Raw genomic sequence first — 20,905 nt, forward strand, 5'->3', positions numbered from 1 at the left:
ACTCTACCACTTGAGCCACAGAACCATTTCTGACTTCTATGTATGTGGTACTGAGGAATCGAATCCAGGTCTTCGTGCATGCTGGGTAAGCACTCTACCACTAGGCCACACTCCCAGCCCAATATTTTTTAATGACACATTTTCATATAATTTTTCTTCTTGTACAGAAATTGATTTATAATATTACCATACAAATAGAAAAAATTTGGTCATTTTTCCATTTTAGTTGACGAACACTAACTGTTCACTGTTAGACTTAATTATAGAGATTTAAGGGCTGGGCATCAGTGAGTAATGCTCGTAATTCTAGCTACTTGTGAGACTAAGTACAGAAGGATTGTACCTTCTATAGAAAAGTTAGCAAGACTTCTTAACCAATAGCTGGGGTCCACTGCCCTGTGTTTGTCATTGCAAATTACATGGGAGACTAAGCTTAGGAAAATCATAGTGCCAGGTTAGGGCAGTAAAATATGACTTTGTTTTCATGACAGAAACCTGGACAGGTGCCATGTGCCTATGATTCTACCAACAATAGGAAGATTAAAAGTGGATAGAATGCCACTTGGGTGTGTGCCTGTATAGGTAGTATGGATTACTGATATCATGCCAGCCTAGAAAGTTTGAGGCCCTTAGTTCAAACCACATAGTACTTTATTAAAAAAAAAAGGAAGAAAAACAAAAGATATATGCATGTATGGCCGTGGGTCCAGCTATTGACACAGTAAGATGGTGTGTGCAGTTGTATGGTACCACCTTAACCTGGCTTTCTCCTCATGGATACATGCTGGTAAGGAGTGTTTAAACCTGTAGGAACTAGTTCCTTTTGTGCTTGTTTCTAGACAGTTCTGGGTAGCTCAAGTTATATCACATTTTTATTAATTTTAGTTGATATCTTTGACTAGGTTGTGAGCTTTCTTAGGATAAGACCACCTATTTTACTTTTTATCTTATAACCATATAGCACTGCTGTGTACAGTACCACACTTTCTTTTTTGTCAGTTGTGGGACTTGAACTCTGGGCCAGGGGGCTGTCCCTGAGCTCTTTAGCTCAAGGCTACCGCTCTACCACTTGAGCCACAGTGCCACTTCCTATTTTCTGGTAGTTAATTGGAGATAAGAGTCTCAAGGACTTTAGTGTCCTGGCTTTGGACTATGATCCTCAGATCTCAGCCTCTGGAGTAGCTAGTATTACAGGTGTGAGACACCAGTGCTCAGCTAGTGCCAGTACTTTCTATTAACTTGATTTGTCTATCATGTAAATGTTGATAAACCAAGCATTTAAGGAGGAAAAAATATTTCTTTGATTCCCCCCAAAAAGTCCCAGGAACAAAACCTTTCTGGTTATGAAAAAAGCAGAGTAGTTGAGAATTGCCAAATCTGAGGATTATATAGTTATGGAAATACTCACTTTCCAGATGGATTTCAGGGCACACATGAAAAACATTACCACATATTTTGATGGGCTTTGTCATATGGAAAAAATGGAAAATTTAATTTCTAACTGCTCTCTTAAATACACTGAAAGGAAAATAAAATTCAGAATAAGTACTAATGGACTGTATCAATTATTATATATGGGTTTACATTTCTAACTCTATCAGAATGATACCTTACAGAAAATAATCTGGGTTTTGTTTTTGAGACAATGTCTTGCTATAGAACCCAGACTGTGGACTGGCCTTAGGCTGGGGTTCTTAGTTCTGTAGTAGCAGTAGTGATATTCCCTTGGCTGCAGTAGCTGCTGGTTCCCCTAGGTTCCCATGAGTCTTGCTGCTGTGGATGGTATGGTCAGGCTCTCTGGCAGTGGGCCAGTGATGTTAAACATGGCTCCTTCTGAGTGCCATGATGCAGCTCTCTTGCATGGAGTCCCTGGCTTGTCCATCAGTGGCTCCTGCTTTCTGTCATTCCTCTCAGTAGCTTCTCCCTTATGACAGTCACAGAGAACTTGGGAAGAAGGCAGTCCACTGAGGAAAAACAGTATCAGAAATATATAAAGACACAAGATAACTCTGGTGTGGAAATTGCAGGTAGGTCATCTGTATACCAGTTGTGAAGGAAGGGCATGAGGGTAAGCAAACTGTGGGAGATGCCTGAGAGGTGAGTATGTACTAAGGAAAAAGGGAAGGTTTACCACTGATGGAGAAGACTCCAAGTTAGAGAGGACACTGGGAAACCTGACTTGTTTCAGAGACTTATGCTAGTATGCAGGCTCTTTACCACTTGAACCATAGCTTCAACCCTATTCAGACATATTTTTGTCAAGTCTAATGACCAAAACAACTAAGCAATGATCACTGTGGCCACTCTAGCCCATTGGGAACAATGAGATATTACCTTGTCCACATTACTGGTCATGGTACCTCACCCACAGTTTTCCTTCCCTCTATTGGTTGTTCATTAATCTTTCAATACCAACTTTAAATCTAACTTATCAGAACTATCTTCATCTGTTTTCTTACCCCTGGCCTCAAAACATGAAAGGAAGCATGGATTGGCTCTATGTTTCTTTCTTAGGAGGTCATGTAATGATCATTTAGTCTATGTAAGATATCTTCCTTTCAATTGAAAATGTCTACATTTTAAAACGTCATCTGTATACACAGAAATGCTAAATTCCTATACTGTTAATTTTAGAAAAAACAAAATATGAGCAAAGCCAGGTGTAGTGGCCCATGCCTGTAATCCTAGGTACTCAGGAGGCTGAAATCTGAGGATTATGATTCAAAGCCAACCCCGGGCACAAAAGGACCTGAGATTCTGTCTCCAGTTAACCTCTAGAAAACAGGAAGTGGGACTTGGCTCAAGGGTAGGATGGTAGCCTTGAGCTGAAGAGCTCAGAACAGTTCCCAGGCCGAGTTCAAGCCCCATGACCCACCAAAACAAAAAGGAAAAAAAAACCCACTTATTCACTTTCCTGGCTGGCCTCCCTATTTCCTGTCATCCAACCCTTTAATCCTAAGTACCATACTAATCTTTTTTCTAGTCTTGGGGCTTGAACTCAGGGCCTGGGGACTATCCTTGAGCTTTCCCAAGGCTAATGGTCTACCACTTGAGCTACAGCACCACTTCGAGCTTTTTTTGTGTAGTGGTACCAAGGAATCAAACCTAGGTTTCATGTATGATAGGCAAGCACTGTACCACTAGGTCACACTCTTGGCCTACAGTGTGGCTTTATCATGCCATCCCATATATTCTGCTTCTTGGCATAGAGAGGAGAACTAATTTGCCTCCAGGATACAAAGTTCTCCCTACACATGCTCCTGGGCATTATTCCTACTCCACTGCACATTTCCCCACCAGATGAAGTCTCTATCCACAGTATACACAAAGGCGCTTTCTGCTTCAGCCTGAGAATTCCTCCCATTTTAATTTAAATCTTCCTACTCTTAAGAGCCTTCTACTTTTATACAACTCAGAGCTCTTTAATCTTCTTTTATTATCTTCACTCTTTGGGTAGTTGTACAGGCATACGGTACAAAGTCTACAACAGAAGGCAAACATCCTTGGTTCTGGGAATGCTGGCTATGCCCTGACCACTAACTCAGAGGCCCCTGGGTATGACATAGTTGAGTGGTGCATGCTCTAGCTTGAAACTAACTTCCAGTTGACCTGGATGATATTACTCCTGAGGCTAGTACAGGAAAAAACAAAACAACAACAACAAACAACAACAACAACAAAAACTTGTTTGTATTAAGGCCTTTCTTGGTAGCTAAATCTGAATATGTGGAGAATGTTTGATCATCCTTCCTTCAAAACACTCCCATTCGAAACAATAACAGCAACAACAACAAAAATACCTTTCTATTTGGTCGCACTCTATACCCCAAAATTGGGATTTCACTGCTTTATTTAGAACTCCCTTAGTCAAAGACTGAAGGTTTGTCAGTGAAAGTGCTCATTTATGTTTTGGAAAAAGGTAATCAATTCCAACCTATTATGTATGACACTGCCAATCATATCTAGAGGTCTTTGAAAGTCCCTCCAATGACTCCCTATAACCTTTTTACTCCTTGCTCACCTGTATTCCAAATTCCTGCTTGGTCAAAGTGGCCTCTAGGAGTATCTCTGACTTCTGAGTACCTTTTTCTGTTCCTCTCTTGTTTCTTTCATAAACATTTGTACAACTCAATTCTTGAGTGGTTTCTTATTTGGACTATGCAATTTTGTTGAATTGCTTATTAGTAATGTGTTTAGCAAAGAGATATTGAACTCAGGGCCTTGCTTATACTAGGCAAGTGTTCTATATGCCCCATTCCCAGCCCAAACCCCACATTTTCCTTGATTCTAATATTTTGATAATTTTGTGTTTTTAGACTTAAATCAATTGGTCACCTTAGAATTGGAAGGAAACAATCTCAGTGAAACCAATGTCAATCCTTTAGCTTTCAAACCTTTGAAGAGCCTATCCTATCTGCGTCTGGGAAGAAATAATTTTAGAATCATACCACAGGGTCTTCCTGATTCTATTGAGGTATCAGTATCTGTATTGTTTTAAATGTAACACGTTTTAATATATAATAACAAAATAAATGTATCTTAGCAGATTTGGTAATATATATTAAACTTGCTAAAGTTTCTGTGTGGTATTCAGAATTTACTGTAAATCTAAGCTTTAAATGCCCTTGGTAAGGTGATAAATGGTACTACTGACAGTTCCATTTGGGGGAAATAGGGAAGAGGAAGTCAGAGTTTGAATAGAAATCACAGCTTCCAAAACGTACCTCTAAGACAACTCAATCGGTCCTAAATAGAAGTATAATGTTGTCTAATCTCAAATAGTTAAAACAACATAAAGGTAAAACCACATATACTCTGAGTCCTATTAGTATAGATTCAAGTGTTGTATCAACAAGGCCTTGACTTTCCAGCAGTTTGTACCTTACAAATGTTGACCAATTTCTACTGAGACTGCCTTTAGATTAACTCCAGGATAAAAATCCCTTCCTTCATTCAACTGTTCTAGAACCCAAGGGTTCCCTGGCGTGTGATCTCCTTGCTTCAAGGAGTATTCAAGTGATCTTTGGCCAACAAGTATCAACATTCCTCATTTTCTGTACTATGAGCACTGATATCTAGAGAATCTAAAAATATTGACAGAGCCAGCTGGAACCCCTGTTTCCTTATCTGAGCTTGTTTCTACCATGCTATGTAATTAATCCAGCAGAAGTTGGGATGGAGCCTCCCTCAGTTCAGTAAGCCAGAAGTTATCTGTTGTGCTCTCATGCTGTTGTCATGGCTACCGCTCTCCTTGTTCCCGTTTACAGATGTAGAGTCACAGTTATGTAACAGTGGAATTTACCACTATTTGGCTTTATATCATAATCACCTAAGTTCTTAACACACAAACTCTGGGACCTATCAAATTTTTTGGAGAGAAGGGTCAGAAATTTAAAAAAAGATTGAAGCTGGGTGTCAAGAGCTATTCAGGAAGCTGAGATCTGAGGGTCATGGTTCAAAGCCAGCCTGGGCAGTCCATGAGACTCTTATCTCCAATTAACTATCAGAAAACTAGAAATAAGAAGCAGTAAAAGACATTATACTCTATCCATAATGTATTCTCAACTATTCTACATTAAAATTTTAGTCTCTGAAATTAAATGTATTGTTACTGAGCACAAAAAAAATAATAGTCTTTTCTCTCAATTATAGGAATTATACCTAGAAAATAACCAAATTGAAGAAATAACTGAAATTTGTTTCAATCATACCAGAAAGATCAATGTGATTGTACTACGTTACAATAAAATAGAAGAAAGTAGGATTGCTCCTTTAGCCTGGATAAATCAAGAGTAAGTATGAGTGACTATATGAGTGAGCATAGAGCACAACTTAGGAAATGGGTTGTCAGAAGTATGATAGAGATGAAAGAAGTCTTCAGAGCCAACTGAAGGATAATTGAGGCCCCATGTGAGTGTAAGAGTCTTTGCTATGTACAAAAGGATAAGTAAGTACCCCAGAAGACTCAAGTTCCTGAAAGACAGAAGTCACTGCATTTCTTAGACCTTCCAGCACAATACTTCCTGATCACTCTGTCTCATTCCAAGTCCCAGGTGGGCCAGATCATCAAAACAAATGTGGGATGAAAATGCAGAGGAAAAGAAAACAAAAGTAGAACAAATCAAAAATTTCTTTGTTCTCCATTTTACCCCAAGAATCTGAGATTTCTCCTGTGAACTCTGCTGTGCCCCTTTGTTAAACGCCTGAAGCTGAGAGGCAGGATGGATCTAAGAACAGGAGCTTGGAGCCAGATAGGAACAAGCTAGCAATACACACGTTTCTATTTAAAATCATCTCTGCAAACGTACTTGCAGGAATATAGACCTGCTGGCCTGATCCTGTTAACTTTTTCTTTGTTACAGAAACCTAGAATCCATTGATCTCTCCTACAACAAGCTATACCATGTCCCCTCCTACCTACCTAAGTCACTGCTGCACCTTGTACTTGTGGGAAACCAGATTGAACGGATCCCTGGCTATGTATTTGGCCATATGAAGCCAGGCCTAGAATACTTGTACCTATCATTCAACAGACTTTCTGATGGTGGTGTGGACCAAGTCTCATTCTATGGAGCTTATCATTCCCTGAGGGAGTTATTTCTGGATCACAATGATTTAAAATCTATACCACCTGGGATACAAGAAATGAAAGCACTACATTTTCTGAGGCTGAACAACAACAGGATTCGGTAAATTTTGGCTCTGTCAAATATGAATTTAAATTGTGGTTAATTAAAAGTATTATTAAAAAACTATGGCATGAACCCCAAGATTTTAAGAAAAAAGAGGTATGCCAGGTACCGGTGGTTTATGCCTGTAATCCTAGCTACTCAGGAGGCTGAGATCTGAGCATCTTGGTTTGAAGCCAGCTCAGGCACACAAGTTCCCATAAAACTCTTAGAAACTCCTGTCTCCAAATAACCACTCAAAAACTGTAAGTGGCACTGTGTCTAAAGGGGTAGAGCACTAGCCTTGAGCACAAAGAGGATCAGGGAGAGCACTCAGGCTTTGAGTTCAATCCCATCACCAACAAAAAGTAGAAGAAAAAAAGGCACTAAGAGGTTGGAATTAAGTATTAATACTTGTTGATAAGTGTTAATAATTGTGGATTGGAGTGATAGGTATGTGAAAATTCCTTATAGTGTTTTTCTATTTTTTATATACTGACAGTATTTAATAGCTAGTGTACTTAGTACCTTGGAGACAGGTTCAAATAATGCTACACATTGATAACAGACTGAGTACTACTCTCACCTATGTAAGTAACTTTAAGTAAACTTACCTGTAGATCAGATGGTTATTCTTTATGCAAAACTTAAAATTACTTTTATCTAGATTTTTATGGAAGCAAAATTCTGAATAAATTATATTGAGTCACAATTTTCATTCTGAGGGGGCATATTTTTGTAAATGTGTTTGTTCCATTCTGCCTAGACAATATGAATGACTGGAAGATAAACCTGAGATACTTCGTAAGTGCAGTCTATTTGGCTGGCTGAGATTATATCTGTAAACCATCACAGATGGTTTGTTTAGTAGGGGGTCTTAGCATTTTCCCTGGGCCAGCCTTAAACCACTATCTTCCTGATCTCTCCTGAGCAGATAGGACTACAGACATGAAATACACCATACCTGTTTCTTTTGGTTTTCAAATCAGAAAAATTTCCCTGCTGTAGGGTGTGACCATGTACTTGAGTGCATCTATAGTTTCTATTTTTATATCTTTGATAAGCTGGCTTTTTTTTTTGGAGGGGGGAGTAGGTCCTGGGGTTGTAACTCTGGGCCTGGGTGTTATCCCTGAGCTCTTCAGCTCAAGGCTACTGCCTACCCTTTGAGTCACAGTGCACTTCCGGTTTTTCTGGTGGTTATAATTGGAAATGAGTCTCATGGATGATAGTGCGCAGGCTGGCTTTGAACCTTGATCCTCAGATCTCAGCCTCCTGAGTAGCTAGGAATCCAGCTTAGCTGGAATTTTTTCTAATGCTGTTCATATTGACTTAGACCAGGGGAAGCCAGAACAAAAATGCTCTTTATAATTGGCCTGACTTTTGCTTTTAGCTGATGTTGACATAAAAATTTTAAAATGGTTTGAGACATCTGGGCCGGGAGTTTGGCCTAGTGGTATAATGCTTGCCTAGCATGCACTAAGACCTGGATTTGATTCCTCGGTTCCATATACATAGAAAAAAAAGCCAGAAGTGGTGCTGTGTCTCAAGTGATTGAGCTCTAGTCTTGAGAAAGCTCCAAGGGCAGTGCTCAGGCTCTGAGGTCAAGGCCCAGGGCTGGCAAAAAAAAAAAATGTCATGATTCAAGATCAAGGATATAAGAAGATATTCAATTATCTTAAAAGCAAAAGCCTATTTCAAAGCAAATGTAGCCAGGCACCAGTGGCTCATGCCTGCAGTCCTAGCTACAGAGGAGGCTGAAAGCTTATGATCAAGGTTGGAAGGCTGCCTTGGCAGGAAAGTTTGTGAGACTCTTATGTCCAACTAACTGAAGACAGCTATGCCTCAAGTGGAAGAGAACCAGCTGGGAGCAAAAAACTCTTGAGACTAGTGTCCAGGCACTGAATTCAAGCTGCAGTACTAGCAGCAAAAACAAAACAAAACAAAATATCAAAAAGAAAGTAAATTTAATTTCTAAACTCTAAAAGTAACTTAAATTTTAATTCATCAATGGACATTATTTCTTGGATCATCAGTGACTTTCATGTCTATTTTTCTTTAGGCATATTCTTCCAGAACAAATTTGCAATATTGAAGAGGACGAGGATTCAACTCTGGAACACCTTCATCTTGAGAACAATTATATCAAAACTAGAGAAATATCATCCTATGCATTTTTATGTATAAGATCCTATTCAAGCATTGTTCTTAGACCACAAAACATTAAGTAGCAAAAATTTTTCTTTTGCCATTTATAATTTTGCTCATATATTTTAGAAGCATGTCATTAACAATCATATTATACTGTTATGGTGCTAGTTAACTTGCTTGCAATGTTAATCCATAGGAGAATAAATGAAAACTACACAGCAAAGGCGTAGTCTTCTGTGAGTTTCAGTGAAGGTATAAAAATTCTCCATTTCCCATTATCTCCATAGATCAAGAGAAATCTGAACAAAACAAATTTGATCTGACTTTTTCTATCAGCCAATCTGAAAAATCATGTATGAGATAGTTTAAAACCAAAGGTGTTTTTCTGACAGGAATTGATAAATTATTGTTTATTGCACTATTATATTTTCTACAAAACCCTGTATTATAATTTCCAGTATAAATATACCTCAGTATTGAGTTAGCTTTAGCTTTTTTTTAAATATATATTTTATTGTAACTAATAGAAGGGTTACATTATATTCACCAGATAGATGGTGCATTACTTCACATACATTGATACCCTTTCTCATGTCTTGGTCCCCATTTCCTTCCCCCAACCCCAGCCCCTCATCTTGTTTTCCTCCCTTCCCTATCCTATTTCAAATAACCAAATACGCATATATATATATACATAATATATCAGATAACCAGGAGGAATACTGTAACAATATGAGATAACTAAGGGATAGCAAGAGAGATGAGAGATAACAAAGTACATTAAGGACAACAATCACTCATTATATGGCTTTTTTTTCTGTATCCTGGAGGTCCTTTCATTTAGCATCATTCTATATGGGCTTATGAATCTACGTTTTGTTCTATCGTAAATCTCTGCTAGGAGAGCCCAAGGTTTCTACTGATTAGGACAAATGAGGGAAAGCATTGAGCCTGTGTTCCTTTGAGTCTGGCTTACTTCACTTAATATCTTTTTTCTAAGTCTTTCCATTGCCTTACAAATGGGGCAATGCCATTCTTTCTGACTGCAGCATAGAATTCTATTGTGTAAAAGTACCATATCTTGTTGATCCACTCATCAACTGAAGGGAATCTGGGTTGGTTCCATATCTTTGCTATGGTAAACAGTGCTGCAATGAACATTGTTGTACGAGTGGATTTAGTATGTCCTGTTTCTGGACAATTGGGTAAATGCTAAGTAGTGGAATTGCTGGGTCATAGGGGAGTTCTGTTTAGTCTTTTGAGGAACCGCCATACTGTTTTCCATAGTGGTTGAACAAGTTTACACTCCCACCAACAGTGTAGTAGTGATCCCTCCTGGCCACATCCCCTCCAGCATCTATTGTTATTAGTTTTCTTGATCCTGGCCATTCTAACTGGAGTGAGGTGGAATCTTAGAGTTGTTTTGATTTGCATTTCTTTTATGGCCAGAGATGTCGAGCATTTCTTTATGTGTCTATAGGCCATTTTTATTTCTTCTTCAGAGAAGACTGTAAGACTTTGATCCATCTTTTAATGGGATTGTTGTTTCTTTGGAGATTAGTTTTGGAGTGATTCAATTTTTTGAGCTGTTGATGTATTTTAGATATGATGCCTTTGTCCATTGTATGGTTAGTGAAGATCTTCTCCCACTCTGTAGGCTTTCCAGTTAGTTTGCTAGCTATGTCCTTTGCCATATAGAAGCTCTGCAGTTTAATGCAGTCCCACTTATCCAGACTTTCTCTAATTTGTTGTGTTTCTTGGTCCTTATTAAGAAAGTTTCAACCTGTGCCAAGGAGACCTAGTGTATCTCCCATTCTTTCTTGTAAAGTTTTTAGTGTACCTGCTTTTACCTTGAGGTCTTTGATCCAATTGGAGTTAATCCTGGTACAGGGTGACAAAGAAGGATCCATCTTTAGTTTTCTGCAGGTGCTTAACCAGTTCTGCCAGCACCAACTTGTTGAGAGGCTTTCTTCCATTCTACTTTTTTGGCTCCCTTATCAAAGATTAGGTGGCCATAGGTCTGTGAGTTAATATCTGGGTCCTCAGTTCTATTCCATTGGTCTTCAGGTCTGTTCTTGTGCCAGTACCAAGCTGTTTTGGTCACTATAGCTCTATAATAGAGTCTAAAGTTTGCTATTGAAATTCCTCCTGCGCAGTTCTTTCTGCTAAGAAGTGTTTTTGCTATACGGGGTCTTTTATTATTCCATATGAAATTTTGGATTGCCTCTTCTATTTCTTTAAAGAATGACATTGGGATATTGATAGGTATTGCATTGAATTTGTAGATAGCCCTTGGCAAGATTGCCATTTTCATGATGTTAATGCTTCCAATCCAGGAGCATGGGAGGTTTTTCCATTTCTTCAGTTCTGCTTTGATTTCCTTTTTCAGCGTTTTAAAGTTTTCATCAAAAAGGTCCTTTACATTCTTAGTTAATTCCTAGGTACTTTATTTTCTTTGAGGCTGTTGCAAAAGGAGTTGCTTTCCTGATTGTTGCTTCATTCCTCTCATTGTTGGCTTAGAGGAAGGCAGTTGATTTTTGAGGGTTAATTTTATACCCTGCTACCTTGCCAAAGTTTTGAATCAGCTCAAGGAGCTTGGGAGTGGAGTCTATAGGGTTCTTTAAATACAGAATCAGGTCATCTGCAAAGAGAGATAGTTTCACTTCCTCTTTCCTTATTTGGATTCCCTTTATGCTTGCTTCTTGCCTTATTGCTTTGGCTAGGAATTCTAATACTATGTTAAAGACGAGTGGAGAGAGTGGGCATCCTTGTCCGTCGGGGTTTTTAGCACTCTTTGCCTCCTGACCAGCAGGAAGGGCAAAGAGAACACACCCCGACTAAGACCGAGAAAGGATAGGGCCCGCTGGCCACCTTCACCCAGCCTTCCCTCTCCAGAGGGAAGACACAGACAAGCCAGGGAGAATGTCAGGGCAGACTCGTTTAATGGGAAAATACCAGGGGCTAAAGTAAGAAACAGGAGTCTATTAGCATAAAAGTAGGCAGGACAGGGGGAGGTAGGTGCGTTCAGAGAGGGCCGCAGAGCCAATCCATGGGTTCAAGGTAGCCTTATTTTACATCACAAACCACAGCCAAACCTCCCAACCAGGAGACAGCATGGTTGGATTTCCAAAACCAGAAGTGAGCCATGAGGTAGGCCTTTTACCCTTGATGTGACGTGCCCCACACTTGTCTCGTTCCTGATTTGAGAGGAAATGGCTTTAGCTTTTCGCCATTAAGTATAATGCTAGCTGTGCATTTGTTATACACAGCCTTTATTATACTGAGGAATGTTCCATGGATTCCTAGTTTCTCCAGAGCTTTTAGCATGAAGGGATGTTGGATCTTGTCAAATGTCTTTTCTGCATCTATTGAGACAATCATGTGATTCTTGTCCTTGCTCCTGTTGATGTGTTGAATTATATTAATTGATTTGTGTATGTTGAACCAGCTTTGTATCCCTGTGATAAATCCTGTTTGATCATAGTGTATAATTTTTTTGATGAGTTGCTGAAGACGGTTGGCCAGTATTTTGTTGAGAAGTTTTGCGTCAATATTCATCAAAGAAATGGGTCTATAGTTCTCTTTCTTTGATGAATCTCTGTCTGGTTTGGGGATGAGGGTTAGAGTTGCTTCATAGAATGAGTTTGGCACAGATGACATGTGGCATAATCCCTTAGAGTCAAAAATGGATGACCTGGACCTTGGTCCTTAAGTTGAAAGGTTTATTTCAACTTTTTTTTCTAACTTCAAAAACATTTCCAGGATGGAGCTTATTCAGTCTTAAAATTTCATCATGCTCTGAATGGGATATTTTAATATATAAAATAGTGATAAATGTCTTTATAGAAAATATTTTTCATGATACATTGTAACAGATGTTCAACTTAGCTTCATAGGTATGTTGTAACTAGTAATACATATGTGCACTAAGACAGTTCTGGCCTAGCCATGGTCAGAAAATGTTAACAGCATAGTCTCATTTTTGCATACAGGCATGGTAGTTCTAGTTTGATTATACTGACACTTAGATTATTTTTAAAAAGCACCAAGAAATGGGGCTGGGAGTTTGGCCTAGTGGTAGAGTGCTTGCCTATCATGCACAAAGACCCGGGTTCGATTCCTCGGTACCCCACATACATAGCAAAAAGCCGGAAGTGGTGCTGAGGCTCAAGTGGTAGAGCTCTAGCCTTGAGAAAGTCCAAGGACAGTGCTCAGGCCCTAAGCGCAAGCCCAGGACTGGCAAAAAAAAAAAAAAAAGCACCAAGAAATGATATAGTACAAGACATATACAGCTTGAGGTTATGTAAAAATGTAATTATACCAGGATTGTTTTGTTCCTTAAAAACTGATTAATTATGTAGCTATTTTGCTGTTCTGACATTCATGATTCAATTGTAAAATATAATATTTGGAACAGGTAAGTGGCTTTTTTTTTTTTTGGCCAGTCCTGGGGCTTGGACTCAGGGCTTTGGGCTTTCTGAAGGTTAGAGCTCTACCACTTGAACACCAGTTCTGGCTTTTTCTGTGTATGTGGTACCAAGGAATTGAACCCAGGGCTTCATACATGCTAGGCAAGCAAGCTACCATTAGGTCACGCTCATGGTCCAAGATAAGTGGTTTTTATTCAAGGTTCTTTCAATGTCACTGAAGAAATGAGCATCTCTCTCCTTATAAACCAAGCAGCAGTGTTCTCATCACGAGTGCCTGACTCTCCAAGATCTCCTCTTTTATCCTCTGAAAACTAGTGGTCTAGACACAGTCTAAATGACATAACAGGTTTTACAATCCATTAAGAAGCAGAGTCCTCCTCCCCCTTTCCCTGGCTCCACTATACAACCACAGCAGATCTGTAGCTCTCAGTCTTCCAAATGGAGCAGGGAAGGACACTGTCTGCATAGTTCACAGGCCAACAAATGGAGCAGGCAGATGGAGGATGGGTTCAACAAGTGACACCCCAGAGTGATTTGAAGTATGTGATTGACTTGGGACTTAGCCTACATCTGTTGACTCTTAAGTTTGTGTTGCTTTCCTAAAGGTTTGTATAACAACTCTGATTTTCATCTGGAGAATCTGAAAGTACTTCCCAATAAAGGCCCCAAATCTTGGCAGTTGATGCTCAACTACAGAGCACAGGGCATGGGGTGTGACGAATATTGCCAACATAGAAGTAGAAGATAAAACTTCCTCTCCAGGTTTGGGGAGAGGCAATTGTCTACTGTGGGTTTAAGTACCAGTACAAGGAAGAGAGAGTGGCTGGGGAAAGATGACTGCTTTAAGGACAATGGAAAAACAAACCACTCAATGTTGAAAATTTGTGTATGCAGTGTTTTGTGGTCAGCACAAAAGTTCCAGGGTTTGTCAGGTCAGGAAAATCATTCCCACTCACATAGTTATTCCAGTAACTTTTAAATAATATGAAGTATAACCCTCAAATCTACATGAAAGTGTTAGTTATGATAATGCTTGTTTTAAGATTACATTGGATTTGGTAAGTATATGAAAATGTAAACTACAAATAGGCATATGGCTAAAGGATTAAACACCTATTTCGGAGAGGGGATTGCTGGTCCTAGAGCTTGAACTCAGTGCCTGCCTGAGCTTTTTTTGTTCAAGGCTATCATTCAACCATTTAAGCCACAATTCCACTTCCAGGTTTTTGGTGGTAGTTGGAGATAAGAATCTCATGAGCTTTCCTACTGGCTTCAAACAGTGATCCTCAGATCTCAGTCTCTTGAGTAGCTAGGATTATAGGTATAAGCCTCCAGCACCTGACTAAACCCCAACTTTTACTAGCAGTACATTCTACTACCAAGTACTGTACTGTAGGCAAAACCGATTCCCATGAATTGATAGATTTAGATGGAGAGAAACACTAATTGAATTAACACTAATTCATATAATACACACATAGTTCAGAGAAGAAAATATCAATAGGTCTGTGCTGGGCCCAGAGTCAGAATAAGCTGAGGAAACTAAGTAAGTGTGACTTAGGTCTACCCTAACTAAAGCTTGCTATACAAGGAAGAGAGTAGCTTCAGGAGATGCAATGTATAGTATGTCATTCGAATGCTCTAAAAAAGAGAATATATCATAAAAGCAATCATGAAAGGAAGTGAAAGTCATTCATTATAAAAACTGAGAAAGATTAGTAGCTAAGTGGGATCACATGCGGCATGGATGAAAAGGAGACACCAAAAGGAATTTAGTGAGTAGTCATCTGATCAGAGAAACACACAAAGAAGGGACCAGCCAGTACAACTGCCCTAGGTCACATGATGCTACTGATAAGTTGATAGAAACAGATCACCTGCAAAAGGCAGTGCTGAGTTGAGGTGCTGGCGGCTTACACCTGAGGACTGTGGGTCGGAGACACCCCAAGCATGAACGCCTGTAAGATTCTTATCTCCGATACCCTATTAAAAAAGCTGGAAGTGGGGGCCGGGAGTTTAGCCTAGTGGTAGAGTGCTTGCCTAGCATGCCCCAAGACCTGGGTTCAATTCCTCAGTACCCCACATACATAGCAAAAAGCCGGAAGTGGTGCTGAGGCTCAAGTGGTAGAGCTCTAGCCTTGAGAAAGCCCAAGGACAGTGCTCAGGCCCTGAGCCCAAACCCAGGACTGGCAAAAAAAAAAAAAAAGCTGGAAGTGAAGCTGTGGCTCAAGTGGTGGAACACTATCCTTGAGCAATGAAGCTCAGGGATAGTGCCTAAGCCCTGAGTTCAAGCCCCAGCACCATTTACAAAAAAAGCTCCCCCAAACCCAGAAGATAGAAAAACAAAGGACCCAGGTTTGAAAACAAACACACAGGACAGAGACATATACCCAAAGGGGCTTGTGAATAAAAGGACACTTACCATCATTTCAAAGGGAAAAGCTAATTTCACCATGGTTTCTAATGTCCCAGAGTCAGCATCCAGCTACAGAAGGAGCTGCATGCACCTGAAGTCTAGATCCTCAAAAATTATCCTATACACTTGATGTCTGTGCTACTGCTCAAGGACAGTCTGAGTTTATGTTTAAGTGACTATGTGGTATCACTCCTTATGTATTATTTTGTTGTATATGTTGCTTTTGCACAATAACTGGGCAGAGATGAGTGGATTTTTTTCCTCAAAAATATCATGAAAATTTGGAGAAATGAGAATTCCTTTCTTGGATCCTTGCATTCCATGCAAAACAAGTACTAAACTGGCTGCTGAGTTATCTTTTTGGTACACAATGCAAACTATGCTCATGTATTGTTCAAAACTAATATGAACATTAAACCTAAAAATAAAACAAATCTGCAAATTTTCAAAAGAAAAATAAGGAACTAAATGGAAAAAAATTTACTCAAGTCAGAATTGGGAATAATTCCTCTTGTATTTCCTAACATAGACATCAGAAACCAAAGAACAATTAAGTCATGCTTTGACAACTGGTAATACTTAGTAATCAATCTGGTTGTTCTGTATAATAGCAACATTGACTACATCCTTCCAAGGCTATCATTTAAATATACCATGAATTACTATGTTCCAAAGATGCTATGTTATTGGAATGCTCAAATTCTGCTGTTTAAGTGAAATGTCAAAGTGTAGGGTATGAAATCAATTCTACCCTTTCCTCCTACTTATAAAGAGTGGAAAGTTTCCTTATAGAAGTATTTAAAAACTAAGAAATGAACAAACTACTTCTCTTAGTTGAATACCAAGTTAGATCACTCATCATTCTAAAATTCAAAAAATATTTAAAGTACTCATTGCAAGAAGTTTATAGTCAGTTGTAATACTAGAAGACTATCAAGGACCCTTGGATCCCAAGTGTTTGTGAAATGTACAGGTTTGTATCTTGTAGTTTAAAATGATTCGCATGACTGAATTAGAATCAGTATTGGCAAGGGACCTTCCCAAACAACCTGGGCTCTGAGTTCCAGTTTCCTCATGCACAAAATTTGAAAACATGTATGCCCTATGGCTGATGGAAGATTCAATGAGGTAATGCTATAAGGAAGTGCCAGGCATAAGACAGGTATTAAATGAGTGGCTATCAATGTCTGCATTTAGGAAATTGGTACTCAAGGAGGTGACTTGCTTAAGGTTTCAGGCCTTTTAATTTGGAGATAATTAAAGGCTCCGTAGACTGGTATGAAGCATAGTAGATAAAGGAGTGGTCCTAGTACCACCAGTACAGTGCTCAGCACCCTTCTCTGTCTGTACAGAGTTAAAAATTGTTGGGTTTTGCAACTAGTAAGGATCCAGTAGAAACCCTGCAGCCACAGACAGTAAACCATGACTCTCCTGAAGAGGTGGTCTAATAACCAAACTCAAGTCTGATCAACCACATTTCTAAGGTGTCAGGATATATGCTTATGTCCATGGCACAGAACACAACCTCAGTTCAGATCAGCCCTCAGTAGGATCCAGAATGAGTGAGCCCAGTGAATAAGAAAACTGGAAGTTAAGAGTCTTTGACCTGTAAGTTACAACTCACTGTAATTACCTGCAATATCTAAAACAAGGGAAAACCTGCATATCACTTAAAACAACTAGCCAAACTAGAAAAGCAGTTGATCAATAAGCCTGTGCAGTGCATGGATTTCTGTCTGAGTGTCTTCAACAGGCTAGTCTACACTGACAAGTCAAGGCTTTTCAATCCTTGGATATAGCAGTAAACTTTTGTGTAGAGGGTTCCCCTAGTAAGTTTTTCCCTTTTCTATTTCAATTTCTGGTTCTATCTTTATCAGTTCCATTTGAGTCTAACCCAGCAGAATCACAGATATTAGTAAAAGACTTCTACTACAAATTATGTAGGTCTGTGTCATGTATGTTTGATTCTACATGGTTTAAGGAAAACTTTTGCATATTACTTACATGACTTTGCTTCCACATGCTATACGGAACATTTACGATGGCAAGCACTGCTGGAATTCAGTCTGTCACATGCTGTTACTGTTAATAAGTAGGTCTTGGAGACACTATTATGTGAAATTATGTTTCCTTTGTGCATGTAAATGGATAAAATAAAAACTTACACATTAGCTTATTTTTTCCTTTGCATAAAATGTGAAGAATGTGAACCCAACACCAGGGAAAGCATGATTGTATTAAAATAACATGTGATTACACTGAGTATTAGTTTGGAAAAGAAAAGGAATACCTCATGTTATTAAAATGTTCTGGTTTGTTTCTAAGTAACAGAATCCCTTTGGTCAAGTAAACTTACATTAAACTATCAGCTGATACAAGCAAATCTTTTTTACTGGGGACTGCTAAAGGCTTGTCTATTTTGCAAAACTAGAAATTATATTCATAGGTACCAAATTGATACATTGAACCATTTGAAGGATGGATCCCTTTGACAATATGATAAATTCTACAATGGACCCTTTTCTGTAGAAAAATATGCATATAAAACACTTCATGCTAAGAAACAAAGAAAAAAACACTTCATGAATCCAAAGATTTATTTTAAAAAATTCTAAAACTCTTGCAGGGATCTGTGTGCCTAACTTAAGAATCCTTGTCTGAGGTGATGTTTGAATTAACATAAATTTTGCCAAAAATATTTTACTAATAAAAGAATAAATTAAAAAGCTAAAATTAAGATTGTCTTATTGTCTGCCTCAGTTTTAACAGCATTTATTCCATATAGTTAGTAACATTTTCACAGATACAGAAAACTTTAAAAATATAATTATACACCTTCTGTATCACACCTGTGCTCACCAATTAATGCTTTGTACCTCTTTCTTTCACCTGTCTCACTTTCAATATCCACATCTGTCCATCCATCTATTCATCTAGTTAAGAAATCTGTACTGTATTTAAATTCTGCATTTATCATTCCATCTGTATACTTCCATCTACAAATCTACAACATATTTAGCTGGCCATCCATCTGTGAGGGATAATTCTGGACCATTTGAATATATAGTATAGACAACCATTAGTGTATCACTTCAGTATAGATAACCTAAGAACAAAGGCATTTTCTTGTATAATCTTGAGATAATGATCACTTTCACTTTACCAAAATGCAAGAAATCTAACAACAATTCAGGATAATATATTCAGATCTCAAATGTCCCAATAGTGTCCTGTGCTGCATGTAGTGTGTGAGGTTCAAAACCTTACTGGCTTCACATTACTGTTACTAACCATTTCTCCAAAGAGCACTCATGTCTTCTAGAAGGAAAAACCTTATTTAGAAACACAGATCTGGAGCCAGGTGTGGTGGCTCAAGCCTGTACTCCTACTCAGGAGGCGATCATGGTTCAAAGCCAGCTTGGGCACTAAAAAGTCCATGAGACTCTCATCTCCAATTAACCACTAGAAAACCAAAAGTGGCACTGTGGCCCAAGGGTAGGGTAGAATCCTTGGGCTGAAAAGCTTAGGGACAGAGCCCAGGCCCAAAGTTCAAGCCCCATGACGCCCCCCCCCCAAAAAAAAACACCCAACCCCCCCAAAAAACAACAACAAAACAAAAAATAGATCTGGAAGCTACATGAACTTGCTGTTCTCAGTTCCTCTCAGTGGAAAAAAGAAGCTGAGAAATTTACTTAAAATCATTACTTGTACTTTACTTTTGAGACATTCTTAACATTTGACAACCATACAATCTAAACATTTTAATTGCGTAAGTCCTTTATTATCCACAAATTCCACCCAATGCATATAAAAATGACCATCTGGGGCAATAATTCCATTTTCACAGTCAGGTAAGATGACAAGTGACCTCAACTGTGTGACCTTGTAGCATTAAGTCCACTAGCTGCCAGTGCAGCAGAGGAGGGACATGGCCCTCCATCTTCAGACAGGACCAGATAAGTGTTGAGAAGAGAAGCTATTAAATTTGACTGTGAAATAAAATTTCCTGGTAGTTGATGTGGACAGAGCATGAGCAGAAAAGGGAAAGCACACATCCCCTAGAAAGAGGAATGTGAGCTCCAGACTATTCCTTCCATGAAAAAGTAGGAACTATGTATAGGCAAAACCTGATTTCCAAGAAGATAAAATCTTCTACTTTTAAAATATGATATTCCTACCAAAAAAAACACACAGCCACCTACACCCTACATGACTCCTAACGATTATAAGTGTTCATGGGAAGATCTTTGAAAGGTAATTAACTCAGTTGAATATATAATTTGTTGTATATTCCTACAATACTATATTGTAATTAAAATGAAACATTATGTTGAATGAAACTAGCCAGATACAGGAGTGAATGTAACATGATTCTATTTACATAAGTCAGACAGTAGCTTAAATTGGAAATTATATTCTAATTCCAGAGGATGAGGAAGGACTGAAGAAATGTGTTTTTTTTTTAAATCAAGAATCAGGTTGTAATAGTTGAGCTGTATCATTATCTCTCTGTAATGCATGCTGTAATAAAATGTTAATTAACAAAACAAGTATTATTCAAGACAAACTGACTTTTACCCAAGGGCTTCCTGTTTATGACTGTCCTAATGAACTTCTAATGTTCTAATAATAGTTCTAATGAACTGGATGCTCTGGGCTCGAGAATGAATACAATGCAATTCATACTTTCATGAAGTTCACAGTCTTTCAAGATAATCAATATATGTGTAGCTCAAAATATAACTGAGTAACTGAAAGTCCAACTGGGTGCTGCAGGGCTGCAGCAGCACATGCACTACACCAAAGGCTGGCTGCATGGGCTTGCCTGTGATGGTTAGACTTAAGGGCCGAAGACAAGTATTTCACTTCAGAGAGGGCAGGATGAACATGTGGCTAAGTTGCTGTGCACATGCTAGGCACAAGTGTTCCACAAGTTGTGCTTTTACCCTAGAGATGGGGCCAAATGGTTGCAGATTCTTTATAAGAGAAAGTTTCTGCTCACTCACTGGAAAGGCTCTTGACAAAGAAGGTATCTTCAAACCTACACAACGATCAAGTGATCTAGTATTATCACCTATACCAGTATACCAGAAAGTATTCTTAGAAAAAAATTCCTTCTCAAATAATTGTGCTGGGAGTACAATCACTGGGAATCTCAGGGCTAGGGGTGGGGGGGTGGGGGGGAGAGGTGAGTGGAAAAAAAATTTTTATGGCTGTGGGGCTTGAGTTCTGGGCCTGGGCGC

The 20,905-nt window shown here is 38.8% G+C and overlaps 2 protein-coding genes across 3 annotated transcripts in view; one reads left to right on the forward strand and one right to left on the reverse strand.

Annotated features, from left to right (window-relative positions):
* Ecm2 (extracellular matrix protein 2) overlaps positions 1 to 9,039 on the forward strand; it is a 32,947-nt gene extending 23,908 nt beyond the window's left edge. For both annotated transcript variants that reach the window (XM_090329927.1, XM_090329928.1), the window contains exons 7-10: positions 4,317 to 4,474; positions 5,653 to 5,792; positions 6,363 to 6,689; positions 8,728 to 9,039. In XM_090329927.1, the coding sequence (XP_090186053.1) occupies positions 4,317 to 4,474; positions 5,653 to 5,792; positions 6,363 to 6,689; positions 8,728 to 8,896 (794 nt within the window). In that variant the 3' untranslated portion in view covers positions 8,897 to 9,039. The remainder of the gene's footprint in view (positions 1 to 4,316; positions 4,475 to 5,652; positions 5,793 to 6,362; positions 6,690 to 8,727) is intronic.
* Cenpp (centromere protein P) overlaps positions 1 to 20,905 on the reverse strand; it is a 182,849-nt gene that overhangs the window by 59,956 nt on the left and 101,988 nt on the right. The gene's annotated exons all lie outside the window — the stretch shown is intronic.

Source organism: Megascapheus bottae, chromosome 3, assembly GCF_031878675.1.
Source record: "Megascapheus bottae isolate mThoBot1 chromosome 3, mThoBot2.hap1, whole genome shotgun sequence".
Lineage (NCBI taxonomy): Eukaryota > Metazoa > Chordata > Mammalia > Rodentia > Geomyidae > Megascapheus > Megascapheus bottae.